General features: G+C 51.6%; 1 protein-coding gene and 1 long non-coding RNA gene across 4 annotated transcripts in view; one reads left to right on the top strand and one right to left on the bottom strand.

The window, feature by feature from the left end:
- CXCL12 (C-X-C motif chemokine ligand 12) overlaps window positions 1–13,649 on the top strand; it is a 37,607-nt gene that overhangs the window by 15,612 nt on the left and 8,346 nt on the right. The window contains exon 4 of one of the 3 annotated variants that reach the window (XM_045878321.2): window positions 2,118–2,301. The exons of the other annotated variants lie outside the window; for them this stretch is intronic. Within the exon in view, the coding sequence (XP_045734277.1) occupies window positions 2,118–2,286 (169 nt within the window). The 3' untranslated portion in view covers window positions 2,287–2,301. Of the gene's footprint in view, window positions 1–2,117; window positions 2,302–13,649 lie in introns of those variants that run through there. 3 annotated transcript variants of the gene reach the window in all.
- Window positions 7,058–13,649, bottom strand: part of LOC123846641 (uncharacterized) — a 68,630-nt gene continuing 62,038 nt past the window's right edge. Inside the window, exons 4-5 of the long non-coding RNA XR_006791334.3 lie at window positions 11,710–12,001; window positions 7,058–7,990 (exon numbers count right to left, since the gene is read on the bottom strand). This is a non-coding gene — a long non-coding RNA (uncharacterized LOC123846641). The remainder of the gene's footprint in view (window positions 7,991–11,709; window positions 12,002–13,649) is intronic.

Raw genomic sequence — 13,649 nt, forward strand, 5'->3', positions numbered from 1 at the left:
GGGGGAAAGGCACTCTCTTTTCTCTGAATGTCCTTGTTTTGCTGGAATCCCTTCTTAAAGGCAAGCCAGTCCTCTACTCCAGAAGGGATGGTTTTGTGCAAGGGCCCACATAGTTGCCTGTCAGCTGTGGGGAAGGAAGCCTCCATTTGGTACTTCCCAGGCCAGTGGAGGACAACAGCGGCTGGTCCCTGAAGGCACCATCAAGGACCCAGCACCCTGGGCATATTTTCTGTCCTGCGCTGGGGCCTTCTGGAAACTTACTGAATTTCTCAACAGCTGCCCGCCAGCACTGCCCTGGATACTTGACCAGGCGGTGAGCCTGATAGGCTTCTGTCCTCATAGAGGTCAGCCTGTCACACTTTCTTCTACATTTTTTCTGGTCCACAGTCAACCGCACTGGAAAGGAGGGGCCAGTACAGAAGCCCCAAATGTCTGAGTCCAGATTGCTCTGTCCTCAGACCCTCTGCCCGTTGGCCCAGACATGACCACGTTACCCCTGTGCTCGGAACCTCCCAGCTCTCTATAGGGTGGCTTTGATGTGGTTGCTCAGTTGCAGATGGACTGGAGGAGGAAAGAAGTATTCGAGGAGGCCATGGCAAGAGACAGCATGGTGTCCGGGGACGAGCGTGGGTTTTGCAGAGTCGCAGAGCAGTGCTTGGATCCAGGTCTTTTCTCTGCTCCCTCCGTGACTTAAGACACACCACTTGCCCTGAGTCCCAGCCTCTGCAGCTCTAACCCAGAAGCTTAGCATCCCCAGGAGTTGGGCACACTAGACGCCGGTAGGATATGCTTCGCTCCCTCTCCACCTGCTGTTTCCTGGGGTCCACCTGCCTCTCCTTAGGCCTCAGCAGTGCTCAGATACCTGGAGCTAGAGGTGATTTTGAAAGGTGAGCAGGCGGGGAGAAACCTCTTGTTTGGGTCTTGTAGGTTCCCTGAGCACCTTTGCATGCTGGTCCCAGCACACACCACCACACTTCTGGCACCAGGAACCGACACCGTCTGGGTTAAGTATCAAGATTTCAGAATGATATTGACTCTTCAGAACGATGTAGCTTCGCAGGGCTACTGGTCTCCGTGCAGTTGGCCGACAGCAGCTGCACCAGGCCCTGGAGGAGGCAGTTTGGATGCTGTGGGGAGCAGGACGGCCTGCTCCCTGAGCTCATGGAGGCCGCAGTCCAAGGGACTGACTTGCAATTACATGAGCCTTTTGGTAGAGCATGGTAAATAGGACTTCAGCTAGCACTCCAAGGAGGTACCCTTTAAGCTTGTGCTTGCTGCCATATTGGGACTGATAAAGGACCCAGAGGCATCCCCTAAGCACCCCCACAAAAGGTGCACAGATTCTGTTTAGGGGCTAGGCTCTCTTCCATCCTTGAAGGCACCCACCAGCACCGACCCAACTTACCTACATCACTTGTAGTGAGGTAATCATCAGCCTGTGGAGAGCTCCCCTGAGAACAAACTGGGAAAATGGAGTTCCCAGGTGGAGTCCCTCCCTAGGGCATCCCCCAGGGCGCTGCACAGAGTCCTGGTGGGGATGGGGGGAGCCATGTTCCCAGTGCCTCAAAGAGGACTCGTCACGGTGGGTGTTTAACAGACATTTGACGTGCGAGCAGGTGGTGCAGCTAGCAGCCTCCGGGCAAGCCACACCAACCCCCCCACTCCCCGCGTTCCTACCTGGGCCTGGAGCTACTCTCAGATTTCAAGGAGGTTGCTCTGCTAAGTTTTCAAGAGTCAACACTCATTTTAGAGCAAATGAGTTGCAGCTACCTCTTGGCCCATGAAACCAAACAGAAACAAAGCCGAGTGCTCCTTCCATACTTTCTTCTCTCCCTTTAACACGTTTCATCCTCCCCCCTCCTCACTCCGCTGATGGTCTGGCTCCTAGTCAGAAGGAAAGGCAACAATAAGAAAGGGGATTCATGAGCCCCACCTCTGGTCCACGGCCACCGCTCTCACCGGGCAGGAAGCGCCCTGCTCCCTTGCTACCCTACACCCGGCCCCGGAGCCCAGCTTCTCACCTGTCCAAGGACACCTCTCCCGACTCCCCCTCTCACCTGCACCAGCAATCTTTGACTCTACATCAACACACCAACATGCTCTAATATCTCCCATAGGAAACCAAATGAAGTGAAAATAGAACCAAGCCCGACATGGGATTCTTCAGCCCTCTGTCTCCTACCACGTCCGCCCTCCTCTGCTTCTCGTCACACGCAAGTCTTCACAAGAGTGGTCTATATTTCCCGTGTCCACTTTCTCTCCTCCTCTCTCTCTTCTCTTTCTTGAAAAACCCACCCCCAACTAGAATTTTGACCCTACCACTCACTCCACTAGACCTGCTCGTTGTTAAGGTTGTCACTGAGCCGTCGGGAAGTGCAATGGTCAGGTATCAATTCTCAGCTTCCTCGGGCTCCCGGCAAACTTGACAGCACTGGTCACCCTCCTTGAAATACACGGTCTCGTTGGCTCTCAGGAGACCATTCCTGACTGCTTCTTCAGCTTCATACCTTCCCATTTTTTTTCTGTGTCCTCCTCATCCTCCCGACACCCAAACACAAGGACACCCTTAGGTCAGTCCTCGGATGCTCTGTATTCATACCAGGTGACCTCATTCACTCTCCTGGCCTTGAACACCATGCAAAGGCTGAGGAACCCAGACGGATCTCTCTCCTGGGCTCTGGGCTTGGACACCCCCTCCTCCTCTGAAAGTGATCATTTGCAAAAGGAAACTCCTCTTTTCCACGTCCCTCAACCTGCTCATCCCCATTTCTGTAAATAACAACTCCATTCCTTCCAGGTGCTCAGGCCAAAACCACATAGCCATCTTGGATTTATTTTATTCCCTTACAACCCTGAACTAAATCATTAACAAACCCAATTAGTTAACCTTCAAAATATACCCAGAATCCAATCACTTCTCACGGCTGCCATCTTGGTCCAGCTCCCGCCCCCCACCGTCGCCCCCGCAGTGGCCTGCCGAGCCGCCTGGTCATGCCACCCCTATTCACACCCTCCAGTTTTTAACCAGTGGAGGTTTACACCAACTGGCTCCTGCCATCTCCCTGACCTCACCACTCTCTCTGCTCCTGCCACAGAGGCTCCCTCGCCCTTGATCAGGCCAGGACTGCCCCTGGCCGGGGACTTTTGTGCTGGGTAGCCTCAGCCCAGATAGCACATGGCTCACCCCCTCCCTTCATTCAGTCTCTGTGGGCCACCACCTTGTCAGGAGAGCCTTGGCAGACTCCCCCAGCCTGCGGCCCTTCCCCGATGCGCGGCCCCCTTATCCTGCTCGGCCTCCCCCAAGGCACAGCCCCCTCTGCCAGCCACCCATGCGCTGCCCGCTTCACATGAGAAGGTTCAAACCACACGGGAAGAGAGGGGCTTGGTCTGTTTTGCTCACTTTGTGGCCAGCACCTAGAAGTATTTTTGGAATGACTGCCTGATAAATCAACAGGAGGTTAACACATTGGAGTCTTTCTTCACACATCTCTGAGATGAAGATAGCAGGACTCACCTCACAAGGTCACGTGTTCATTCCCACACTCAAGGGCACACTGTGAAGTCATCATTTAGCACCAAATTCACCTCACGCCACTGTGCACATATCGGCTGGTCACACACACACACACCTTGCCTCATATCTAGCATCCCCCGTGCCTGAGGCTTCCCCCTGGAGTCCCCAGAGCACGGAAAGCCATAGTGGTTCAGTTCCTGTGACCGAGATTGAAGACTCATCCCTGTCCCCCTGGGCACCTCCTTCTGAGTGCTCCTTGCTCCTGTGGGAACCTGCACACACTTCCTGTGCAGATCGTAGGGGTTTCAGTGCTGGCCTGGGGTCCATTAGGCCTGGGCTTTGCAGCCAGGGCCCAGGAGGAGGGCAACTACAACTGGCCCAGGGTCCGGGGACGGGGCCTCTGCTGCTACTGCTCCATCCCAGGCCTGACTTGGGGCGGTGGATGGCAGGCCAGCCCCCTGGGAAGGAGGTCAGGGGAAGAGCTGAGGACTCAGGAAAGGCTGGTGGCAGCAGGGCAGTGTTCCACTCTCCCAGGCAGCAGCCCGGCTCTGCAACCCAGCTGGGGAAGTTGCTCAGGAGGAAGAGCGACCGGTCTTGGTCAGCATAGAAGGCCCCAGATGCAGCCACAGGCTCACCTTGTCCTGGCCTCTTCCAGGCATTTCCCTGAACATCAGCCCAGGTCACATGGGCTTGTAGGCCGTGAGGAAACAATCATTTGGGGGCATTCCTGAGCTCCGGGGGAGGCGCCTCTCCTTCTGGACACTGTGGGAACCCTCGAGCACCATGTCCAAACCTTGGCACCTGGGAATGAGGCCTGCCAGGGACCAGCTCTTTCCAGTTCTTCCTGTGTGGGGGCCTGCCCCCGTGCTCAAGCAGCCAAGGGGAACTGAAGGCTAATGCATTCACGGTGCTTCTCCTTAAGTAGGCAGGACAGAGTTCCCAGGGAGGACAAACACACACCTTGGTCAGATGCTTTCCATCCAGCTGACATTTCGGGAGCAGCCTCTGCCTGCCAGCCCACAGAGATGTTTTTCAGATGACTCCTTCTTCAGTGTTCCCCACAGTCCCACAAGATAACAGCCCTCTCCCTTGTGATGGACACAGAGACAGAAGTCCAAAGCAGCTGTGGAGTCTCCACATCTCAAGGCTGGGACGTGGGAGGCCCAACTGATCCTGGGCTGTTAGGCTCCAGTGGACCTGGCAACCCCTTCTTGCAGTTTGCAAAGCTCCCCAGGCAGAGGTGGTGGGCGGGGAGCTGCTGCGCTCAGGTCTGGGTCTGCCCTGTATGGTTCAAGTGTATGTCCGGGGCTTAAGAGTCCATCTAGAGGAAATGCTCAGCAAGCTCAGGCTACGAAATCAGTATAGACTGTCAGAAGCAGCAATTTTTTTTTCTTTTTTTTTTTTTAAGATTTTATTTATTTATTTGAGAGAGAGAGAATGAGAGAGAGAGCACACGAGAGGGGGGAGGGTCAGAGGGAGAAGCAGACCCCCCGCCGAGCAGGGAGCCCGATGCGGGACTCGATCCCGGGACTCCGGGATCATGACCTGAGCCGAAGGCAGTCGCTTAACCAACTGAGCCACCCAGGCGCCCAGAAGCAGCAATTTTTTAAAAAGTGAAATAGCACCAAAAAATAAAGAAAGAAGAGAATGGTATGGAAAACGTTGGCATATGTCACACCTACTAGAACAATTTGCACACGTGTGTGTGTGCACGTGTGTGTGTTTTATAATGTCAAATCCAATTTTTTATGGTGGACTATCCTCATAACATGTACTGCTCTTATGCACATAAAACCCGATGATGAACATGGCTTGCCTCCCTGAGTAGAAGGAAAGAAGTTAGAAGAGGACACCAGATTTCTTTGATTTAATAAGAGTTTTTAAAAAACACAAATGTTTCTAAAATCAGCCTACATTTTACCACCACGGTAGACATCTAATGGCTTTTTTTTCTCTCCTAAACAGCTGTAGGCTTTACAAGTAAATGGTGATATTAAAGAACCAAGACAGCACGGCCATAATCGCTACCCCGTATTGAGCCTCCGGCTCTGTGCTTCTGCATTGGTACTGAAGGTAGTCCTTCCCAGGGAAAGCTCCTGACTGATACGCAGTGTAAAGGTGCCGCTGATCCCAGCACAGATGAGGACAGGGAGGCTCAGAAAGGTGCAGGGGAGCCCCCGAAGCCTAGGCGCATGTGCTGGGCTGCAGCTCTGGAAGCCAAGCGCAGGTGTCTCTGACCCCAAGGCTCACTCTGTGCACTCTCTGGAAATGGCTGGGTATGAGCCATCCCAGGAAAGGCACGGTGCTCACTCTGCTTTTCTAGAATAACAAAACAAGATCTCACCCACAAGGCGCTCTCCCTTATAGCTGCCAAGTCCTGTGTTCTCAAGTGGCCTTGTGAGAGAGCCCACTCCAGTGTGGCAGGCTCACGAGGCCCCTGCTGCCCTCCCCAAACCTGGTCATTGTGGACCTGTGCACTGGGTCAGCACCGGGGCCACAAGGAGCAAGGGCCTGGCACCTGGGGTCCCAGAAAGGGAGGACTTGAACCCGAAAATTCTCAAAGTGAGGAAGCTGAGGGAGTCATTCTTTGGGCAGTCAGGGGTATCAGTGATGCTGTTCAGATGCCTTTTCCAAGGCCTTAAAGAATTCTGATGTGCCTAGACAGTCCCAGTAGCTGCCTGTTGTCCCAGCAAAATGACTAACAGTGCCCTTCCTCTCTCAGAATGTCCTATTTCAAATGATAAATCCTCTGGCCACCTCATCAAATAATGAAAAAGTGTGTGGAATCTGCTAGGCTTGTGCCAGAATGGCAAAAGGTCCTGCTCCTCCCAGCCCTCTTCCTCCTCGGTCTTCTCCTCTCCTTCTAGCAAAGCCTAGACAAGCCTTGGGTCCACGTCCCACTTCCTCCCCTGGCCTTCTACTCTTCACCCAAACCTGGAGCTGCTCTCTGGGGCATCCGAATCCCCAGCCTGGCCTTGGGCTCTTCATCCTCTCTGGAGGCCAGGCACGAGGCAGGGAGGCCAGCCCAGGAGAAGGAGCACGGGACCTGCAGTCCGTGCCCACCCCATCACAGACCACACGGGAGACCTGGGGAGGGATCCGAGCCTCCCCGAGCCTGGAGCTCCTCACATGCAGTTCCTCCTCTGTAGCTCACTGCACAGGGAGAAGGGCCAGCTCTGGGCTGCCCCGGGGAGGGGGGCGGGTGGGGGGGGCCGGGGGAGGTGCTGGAGATAGGGCGGCTGCCTGAGTACAGGGAAGGGGGAGAAATCAGAGGGGGAGACGAACCATGAGAGACTATGGACACTGAGAAACAAACTGAGAGTTCTAGAGGGGAGGGGGTGGGGGGATGGGTTAGCCTGGTGATGGGCATTAAAGAGGGCATGTACTGAGTGGAGCACTGGGTGTCATATGCAAACAATGAACCATTGAACACTACATCAAAAACTAATGATGTAATGTATGGTGACTCACATAACATAATAAAATAAAATTAAAAAAAAAAAACTTAAGAGTCACTTAAAAAAAAAAAAATAAGTCTGCTGCCCAGGATGTGGTTTGAAAATCATTTTTGCCCCTTTACCTGTGAACTGAAAATCTTATGTCTGGATTTCACTATTTCTTAATTTTGCTGATGGCTCACAAACCATAGACCTCCACACTCTTGAACATATTTGTCCTTGGAAGTTCAGCCTCCCCATCATCCTTGCTTCCCAATCGGTCCAGCTTCAGCAAATTCATGCCACCAGCTGTCCTGCCAGGGGGCCCCCAGCGCCTGCGGGGTCAGTGCAGCAAACACGGGGCCCCTCTCAGAGCAGCCAGATGGCCTCCTACCCACAAATACATTAATAAATAAATGAGGTTTCCAAGTAAAATAAGACGGACGGCGCCCTCTGCTAGGGTCCCCACACGCCCACTCCTTGGCCTGGTCCGCACCCGGAGGTTGTCTTGAATGATGTTACAGAAATGTCCAAAGCAGGTTGGAAATGATTTCCATTTTGTCTTCTCCCCCCACCCCCACACGAGGGGCTGTTTTACAGAAATCAGATCAAAGTGGAACAAATTTGTGAGGTTCCCAGCACTAAAATGCTCCTTCCCCCCGAGGTTTTTGTTCACATGTTCACACCCTTCGGCCCCAAAGTGAAACAAAACAAGACAGAAAAAGGCATCTTCGGCAGGTGTGAGCTTGGAATTGTGGCAGGAACTAAAGACATTTATAAGAAATCTCATCTTAGAGACTTAGCCAAACCCAAACACTCGATTGGCCAAGGGGGCTGCTGCCAGCCTTTGGGAGCAGCTCCAGCCTCGATTTGTGACTCTTTGGGTATGTCCCCCCATGCTTGGTGTAATGAAGGTCAGGTTCGTAGATCCTGGCATTTTCCAGAACCCAGAAATTGAAACCCAGAGTCTAACTGACTCTCTGGACGTGGCCAGTGCAGGTCATCTATGAGAAAAGATATGCAGAGCTTTGATGAGAGTCTGGAAGAAAAAAACAAAGGAAATGAATGGAAAACAGAATTTATAAAATAATATCAAACATTTAATTTTAAACAATGTGAAAAGGGCCTTTATAATGGCCTTCAACTACTTAGGATTTTGGAGTCAATCGACTGCCTTCCTCACAGAAGACTGAAAAAAGCGCCTCCACGGGAGCAACCTGTTAGATTCTGGAACAAAATCATCAGCCTCTCCTTGCTTTGGCATTCCCCCACTGTGCCCAGGAAAAAGCAAGCTTTTTGTAGGCACCAAATAAAAATGTTCCGCATGGATCTCACCACTCCTTTATTTGATACCCTCCAAGAACTTCCCTAGGCATCCCTCTCTACCCCCATTTCCCTTCTCCATCCTCAATCACACGGGCTCCCTCCTGCCTCCTCCAGGGTCCTCAAGTGCACCTTTCCTTTGTCCAAGGCCTTCTCCCAGACCTTCCACCCCACCATGGCCCTTATCCTTCAGCTGGACCCTCCCCTCCCCCGGGAAGCCTCCCTGATAACCACTCCTGCCCCACCCGGTTTTCTTCACACCCCACCGGCCTCTGCATCACCTAGGAGGCAGACACTTCCTTCCACACCGCACCGAGCCCTCCCCGCTAGGACACCCTTTGAGGGCCGCTGGTCATCCCGCAGTGTCGCCTCTCTGGAAGTCCTCTCCTATCACGCAGCCAGGTCTAAGTTTGCTTACCTTCTCTCTGGTGGGACCCTAACTCACTATCCCAAGCAGCATGCAGCAAAGGTGTCACCTGCTAACGAGTTACAGAGCAGCCCCTGTTTTTGTTTGTTAGTATGGCCCGTATGCCCTGAGGATTTTTCATTGGTGGAATTATCATCATTTGAGTAATGTGGCAAGCTCATATTTCTCTAAACACTTTCATGTGGTTGCATTTGCAATATGTGTTAATATATTAAACATAAAGAGTAGTATTCATTTTATTTAAAAAGAAAACAATTTAGTTTAGCAAGCTTAAGACAGAACACTGTGACTCCCCAGAACTATAGATTGCAGCATTAGGAAAACTGGAATGTACTATTTTTAGCATGCTTGTGCAAGACCCCCAAAGGACTGGCTCACAAATATCTATCTTGTTTGGCACTTTCTTCCCCATACATGTTTGGAAAGCAGATTATTGCCTTAGCACATTTTCAGTGAGTATATGAAAGAAAAGAGAAGGCAAATTCAAGAAGGGGATTTAGTAAAAGAAACAGAGAAAAGCAGGCGTGAAAAGTAAGTGGAGAGGTGCAGAGCACCCCCCGGGGGAAGGCCTGGGCCAGGGGCTCTCAGCCCGAGCAGCATGGCAGGACCGGGATTCCCAGGCTGTGACCAGAGAAATCAGTCTTGGGGGTGGGATGCAGGCAGCAACCTTTTTTGTTCTGTGGGTAATATCATGCTGGGAAATCACTGCTCTGGACTCATGGTTCTCAAATTTAAGGAATTAAAAGAATTGCCCCAGAACTTCTGAAGACACAGATTTCTGGCTGTACCCCCAGAGCTCCAGATTCCACAGGCCTGGGTGGAGGCTAAGCAGGTGCATCTCTAACAGGTCTCCGGTGACAGGATGCTGCAGGTCCAGGATCACAGTGTGAGAGAGAGCCTGTGCTCTGGAGCTTGGGGCCTTCAGCCTAAAAAGTTAAAAGTATTGGATGGTGTGTGGGCAGTGACCGTGTCCTGTCCCGGGAGCAGTAGGGCAAGAGAACTGTGAGATTTCAAGATTGAAAGACACACTCATCCTCTGGAGTGTTAATCCTACCTCTTGGTCTCTCCCTCTGCAAGCACCCCTCCCCTCCGGCACAGGGAGCTCCCCTGTCTCCTAGGGGAGTCTAGGACATTTCTTCCAGATTTGATTACTGTGAAATTCTCCCTTAAATGGAGCTGAGTTTTTTGTGCTGTATCTTCTCTTCTTTGGTCTCAGCACACCTGAGAGTGAAGGCTGCATCATTCAGGTGATATGAAGACCAGGGGCGTTACCATCTTGATTTCTGATCCAAGTATCTCCCCAGTACCTCTTTGGATGGGGTGCAGTACCCTGCCCTGGCTCCTGGCCCAGGCCAGCCCCTGTCTGCATGCTCCAATGTTTCCAGAGCTCAGCCTGCTCACACTCCCGTACCTCACCTGTTTGTTTTGTTTTGTTTTAAGTTCAAGTTAGTTAACATATAGTGTAGTGTTGGTTTCAGGAGTAGAATTTAATGATTCATCATTTACATAAACACCCAGTGCTCACCCAACAAGTGCCCTCCTTAACGCCCATCAGCCAGTTACCCCATCCCCCCACCCTCCTCCCCTCCAGCAGCCCTCAGTTTGTTCTCTATATTGAAGAATCACTTATGGTTTGCCTCCCTCTCTGTTTTTATCTTATTTTATTTTTCCTTCCCTTCCCCTATGTTCATCTGTTTTTCCTTGAACTCTGTTTTTATCCCCAAGAAGGGAAGTCCCTGTGATGCCTTCACTTCACTTCTAACTAGCCCTCTACAAAACCAAACAGGATGGGTGCAAAGGGGAGGACAGGTCATATGAACTTGGGCACCAGAGGGCATGTGAAATTTGATCCCATTTCTGTCACTAGCACTAGTAAAACCCTTAAAAAGCCCCTCCATGTCCCTGAGCTCCAGTGGCCACCAAAAGTCTTTGTGGCCAGAATCTGAGGTAGGGGCTCTATTACCAAAGGAAAGCCCTCTTGATTCGGGATCCACTGGCTCCGTGAAGCACTTTCTTTCTCACCTGGTGGAATAAAAGGCTTTGTGGGGCTAGGTAAGGCTGGCTGGCCCTGTACGTTTCTCGAGGCTGGCCTGAGAGGCCCTGGTGAGTGGCCCTGTCAGACTGCCCTTCCTGGGGCTAGGCAGTGAGCACTGACCCCACATGCCCTGAAACTAGGCATCCTGGACCCATGTGGTGTGTTGGTGTGTCCTCCCTTCTGAGGCTTCCCTTCCCACCTGCCTTGGACTTCAAAAATGAGATAGATAGAAGATAGATAGATGATAGATAGAGAGATAGATAGATAGATAGATAGATAGATAGATAGATAGATAGATAGATGATAGATGATGATAGATAGATAGAGAGATAGATAGATAGAGAGATAGATAGATAGATAGATAGATAGATGATAGATAGATAGATAGATGATAGATAGATAGATAGATAGATAGATGATAGATAGATAGATAGATAGATAATAGATAGATGATAGATACATGATAGATAATAGATAGGGAATAATTCTACTCAATGAGGAAGAAGGCGAATCTACCCAATCCCCAGTCACTAAGATCCTCAGGGCTGGGCAGTGCTGAGGTCCAAATGCTGATGTCAAGATTCTGAGAATCCTACATGCATATCTTCCACCCTAATCTCTCAGCGAAGCTGCAAACTCATTGATTAAATCACCTGCTTGCACATCAAAGGCATCTCAAACTTTGCATAGACAAAACTGAAGTCCGCATTTTCACATCCACCTTACCCTGGTCAAGTAATTCCCCTCCCAGTTTTTCTACCTCTGTAGGCTACATGGTGTCACCCCAAAACCCAGAGCCACCTGTGATTCCTCAGCCGCAGCCCCACCCACCCACCCTCACCTCCATCCAGCCCATCAGCAAAGCCAGAGAGATTGTTAAAAAACCAACTCAAACTCAGACTCTCTCAGAGCTTCCCATAGCCCTCGACCTCCACACCTGATCGATCACACCTGCCCTTGCCCACCGCCTCACCTGGCTGCACAGAGCATCTCAGGGGGAGGGAGGGAGTGTGCAGAGAGTGAGAAGCGAGCTGGCAGGGGTGGGGGGCCTCCAGGGGCCCCAGAGTGCGGGAACCAGTGCATTTTGCCCGTTTGCCACTTCCAGGCTGTGGCCCCAGCCTCCGTGTTGCTGCCTCCTCTTAGTCCTCAGCCATGTCTCCGTTGCTCTCATCCAATTCATGGGACGCCCTGAGTGTCTCCAGCATGCTTCATTCCACTCAATTCCTCACAGAACTGAGGGCAGAGCCAGCTGCAGGGGCTTCAGTCTGGAGGAACAATCAGGGGTTAGTACATGTCTTGGAGACTTAGTCCCTGAGACCATGTGTAGAGACATTGCCACCGAAAGAGTGGTGCTCTTTTGGGATGGGATTCTGGGGGACTGTGTGGAGTACCTTCTGTTACCCTCCAGACCCAATCCCCTCTCTGGGGCCTGATGTCTGCCCTGGGGTCCAACGCTGGGCCAGCACTGCTATCTGCATCACCAGCAGGAGGTGAAGATGTCGGGAGAGGTGGGGTCAGGATGTTCATTCCCTGGAACCTTCAGACCAGGTCAGTCCTGGTTTCCGCAGTTGGAAGGTTGCAGCTCTGTCCAGGGGTACCCCCTGAACTTGCATCTAGTCACGGCTCCCTCTCCCTGCTCAGGGGGTGGCGGACCCTGTGTCCTGCCTGCACCTTTGTAAGGAGTCTCCTTGTTAAACTCTTCTGAAATGACCCTCGCGTGAGTGCATCATCTCTTTTCTGCTGGGACCTTGATCGCTACACTCACTTTCCCGTTTTCAGATTCTATTTTCCCATGATGTCTGCATTTCATATAACAAGCCCATGTTACTGTTTAGTAGAGGTCAACAGCAAAGATAAAGAACAAGGAAAGGCAGCATGCAGGCGCTGCATGGTCAGGGGGCTGCTTCCTGACCTGGCTCATCCCAGTTTCAAACCCAACGGGGTCACAGGGCTGACCCAGCCCCTGCATCTGTGCATAAAAATACCCAGGGGTGGATTCTAACTCAGTAGTTAGGATGGCACCAAAAGGATTGGCTGAGCACGACTCAATTCCCACTCTGGAGTGAGGCGTTCTAACTCTAGTCTGCGTTACTTCCATAGTTAGACCTGGAAGGACCTGGGGTCCAGCCGGGCTTAGCCTGTGTGACCTCAGACAAGCCACCTAAACTCTCTGTGCCCCAACCTTGTCATTGACAGAGTACTGCCTATGGAGAGAAATAAATGAAATAATGTATCTAAAATGTTTAGCATATTAAGCACCTAAGAAGTGCTCAAAACACGGAGATGATTTTCATTGTAATTATAAATGCCACTCTAGGGGTGCCTGGGTGGCTCAGTTGGTTAAGCGACTGCCTTCGGCTCAGGTCATGATCCTGGAGTCCCGGGATCGAGTCCCACATCGGGCTCCCTGCTCAGCGGGGAGTCTGCTTCTCCCTCTGATCCTCCCCCTCTCATGCTCTCTGTCTCCCATTCTCTCTCTCAGATAAATAAATAAAATCTTTAAAAAAAAATTAAATGCTACTCTATATAGAGAGCAATTAATGAGCACGGTAAAGGGGGTTATGGTATGCCTACTTCTAGTTTCTTTTTCCCAGGGTGAGTGTGGCAAGGAAGAATTTGTGTCCTGGGTCTTCTCGTGGTCTTCAGGCTTTATTCTGTCCATGCTCTTCTGTGTGGCCCAGACTGCCTGAGGCCCAACCTGCTCTGCCTTGGGGGAGCGAAGGCCTCCTATCCAGGTCCTTGTTTGTTCACAGAAAATCTGCAGTCTCTGCATCTGCAATCAAAGTTCACCCCGTGCACAGAGACATTACCACTTAATGTCTGAGGAAGAAAGATCCCTTATTGGGTCCCCCAGGGCACCCCCCTGTTGCCAGCCTGGGGGTCCATTTGGGACAAGCATCTTGCTGTAGGTCA

This window comes from Mirounga angustirostris, unplaced genomic scaffold (genome assembly GCF_029215605.1).
Source record: "Mirounga angustirostris isolate CCGP_5_RB_7025 unplaced genomic scaffold, mMirAng1.0.hap1 SCAF_6, whole genome shotgun sequence".
NCBI lineage: Eukaryota > Metazoa > Chordata > Mammalia > Carnivora > Phocidae > Mirounga > Mirounga angustirostris.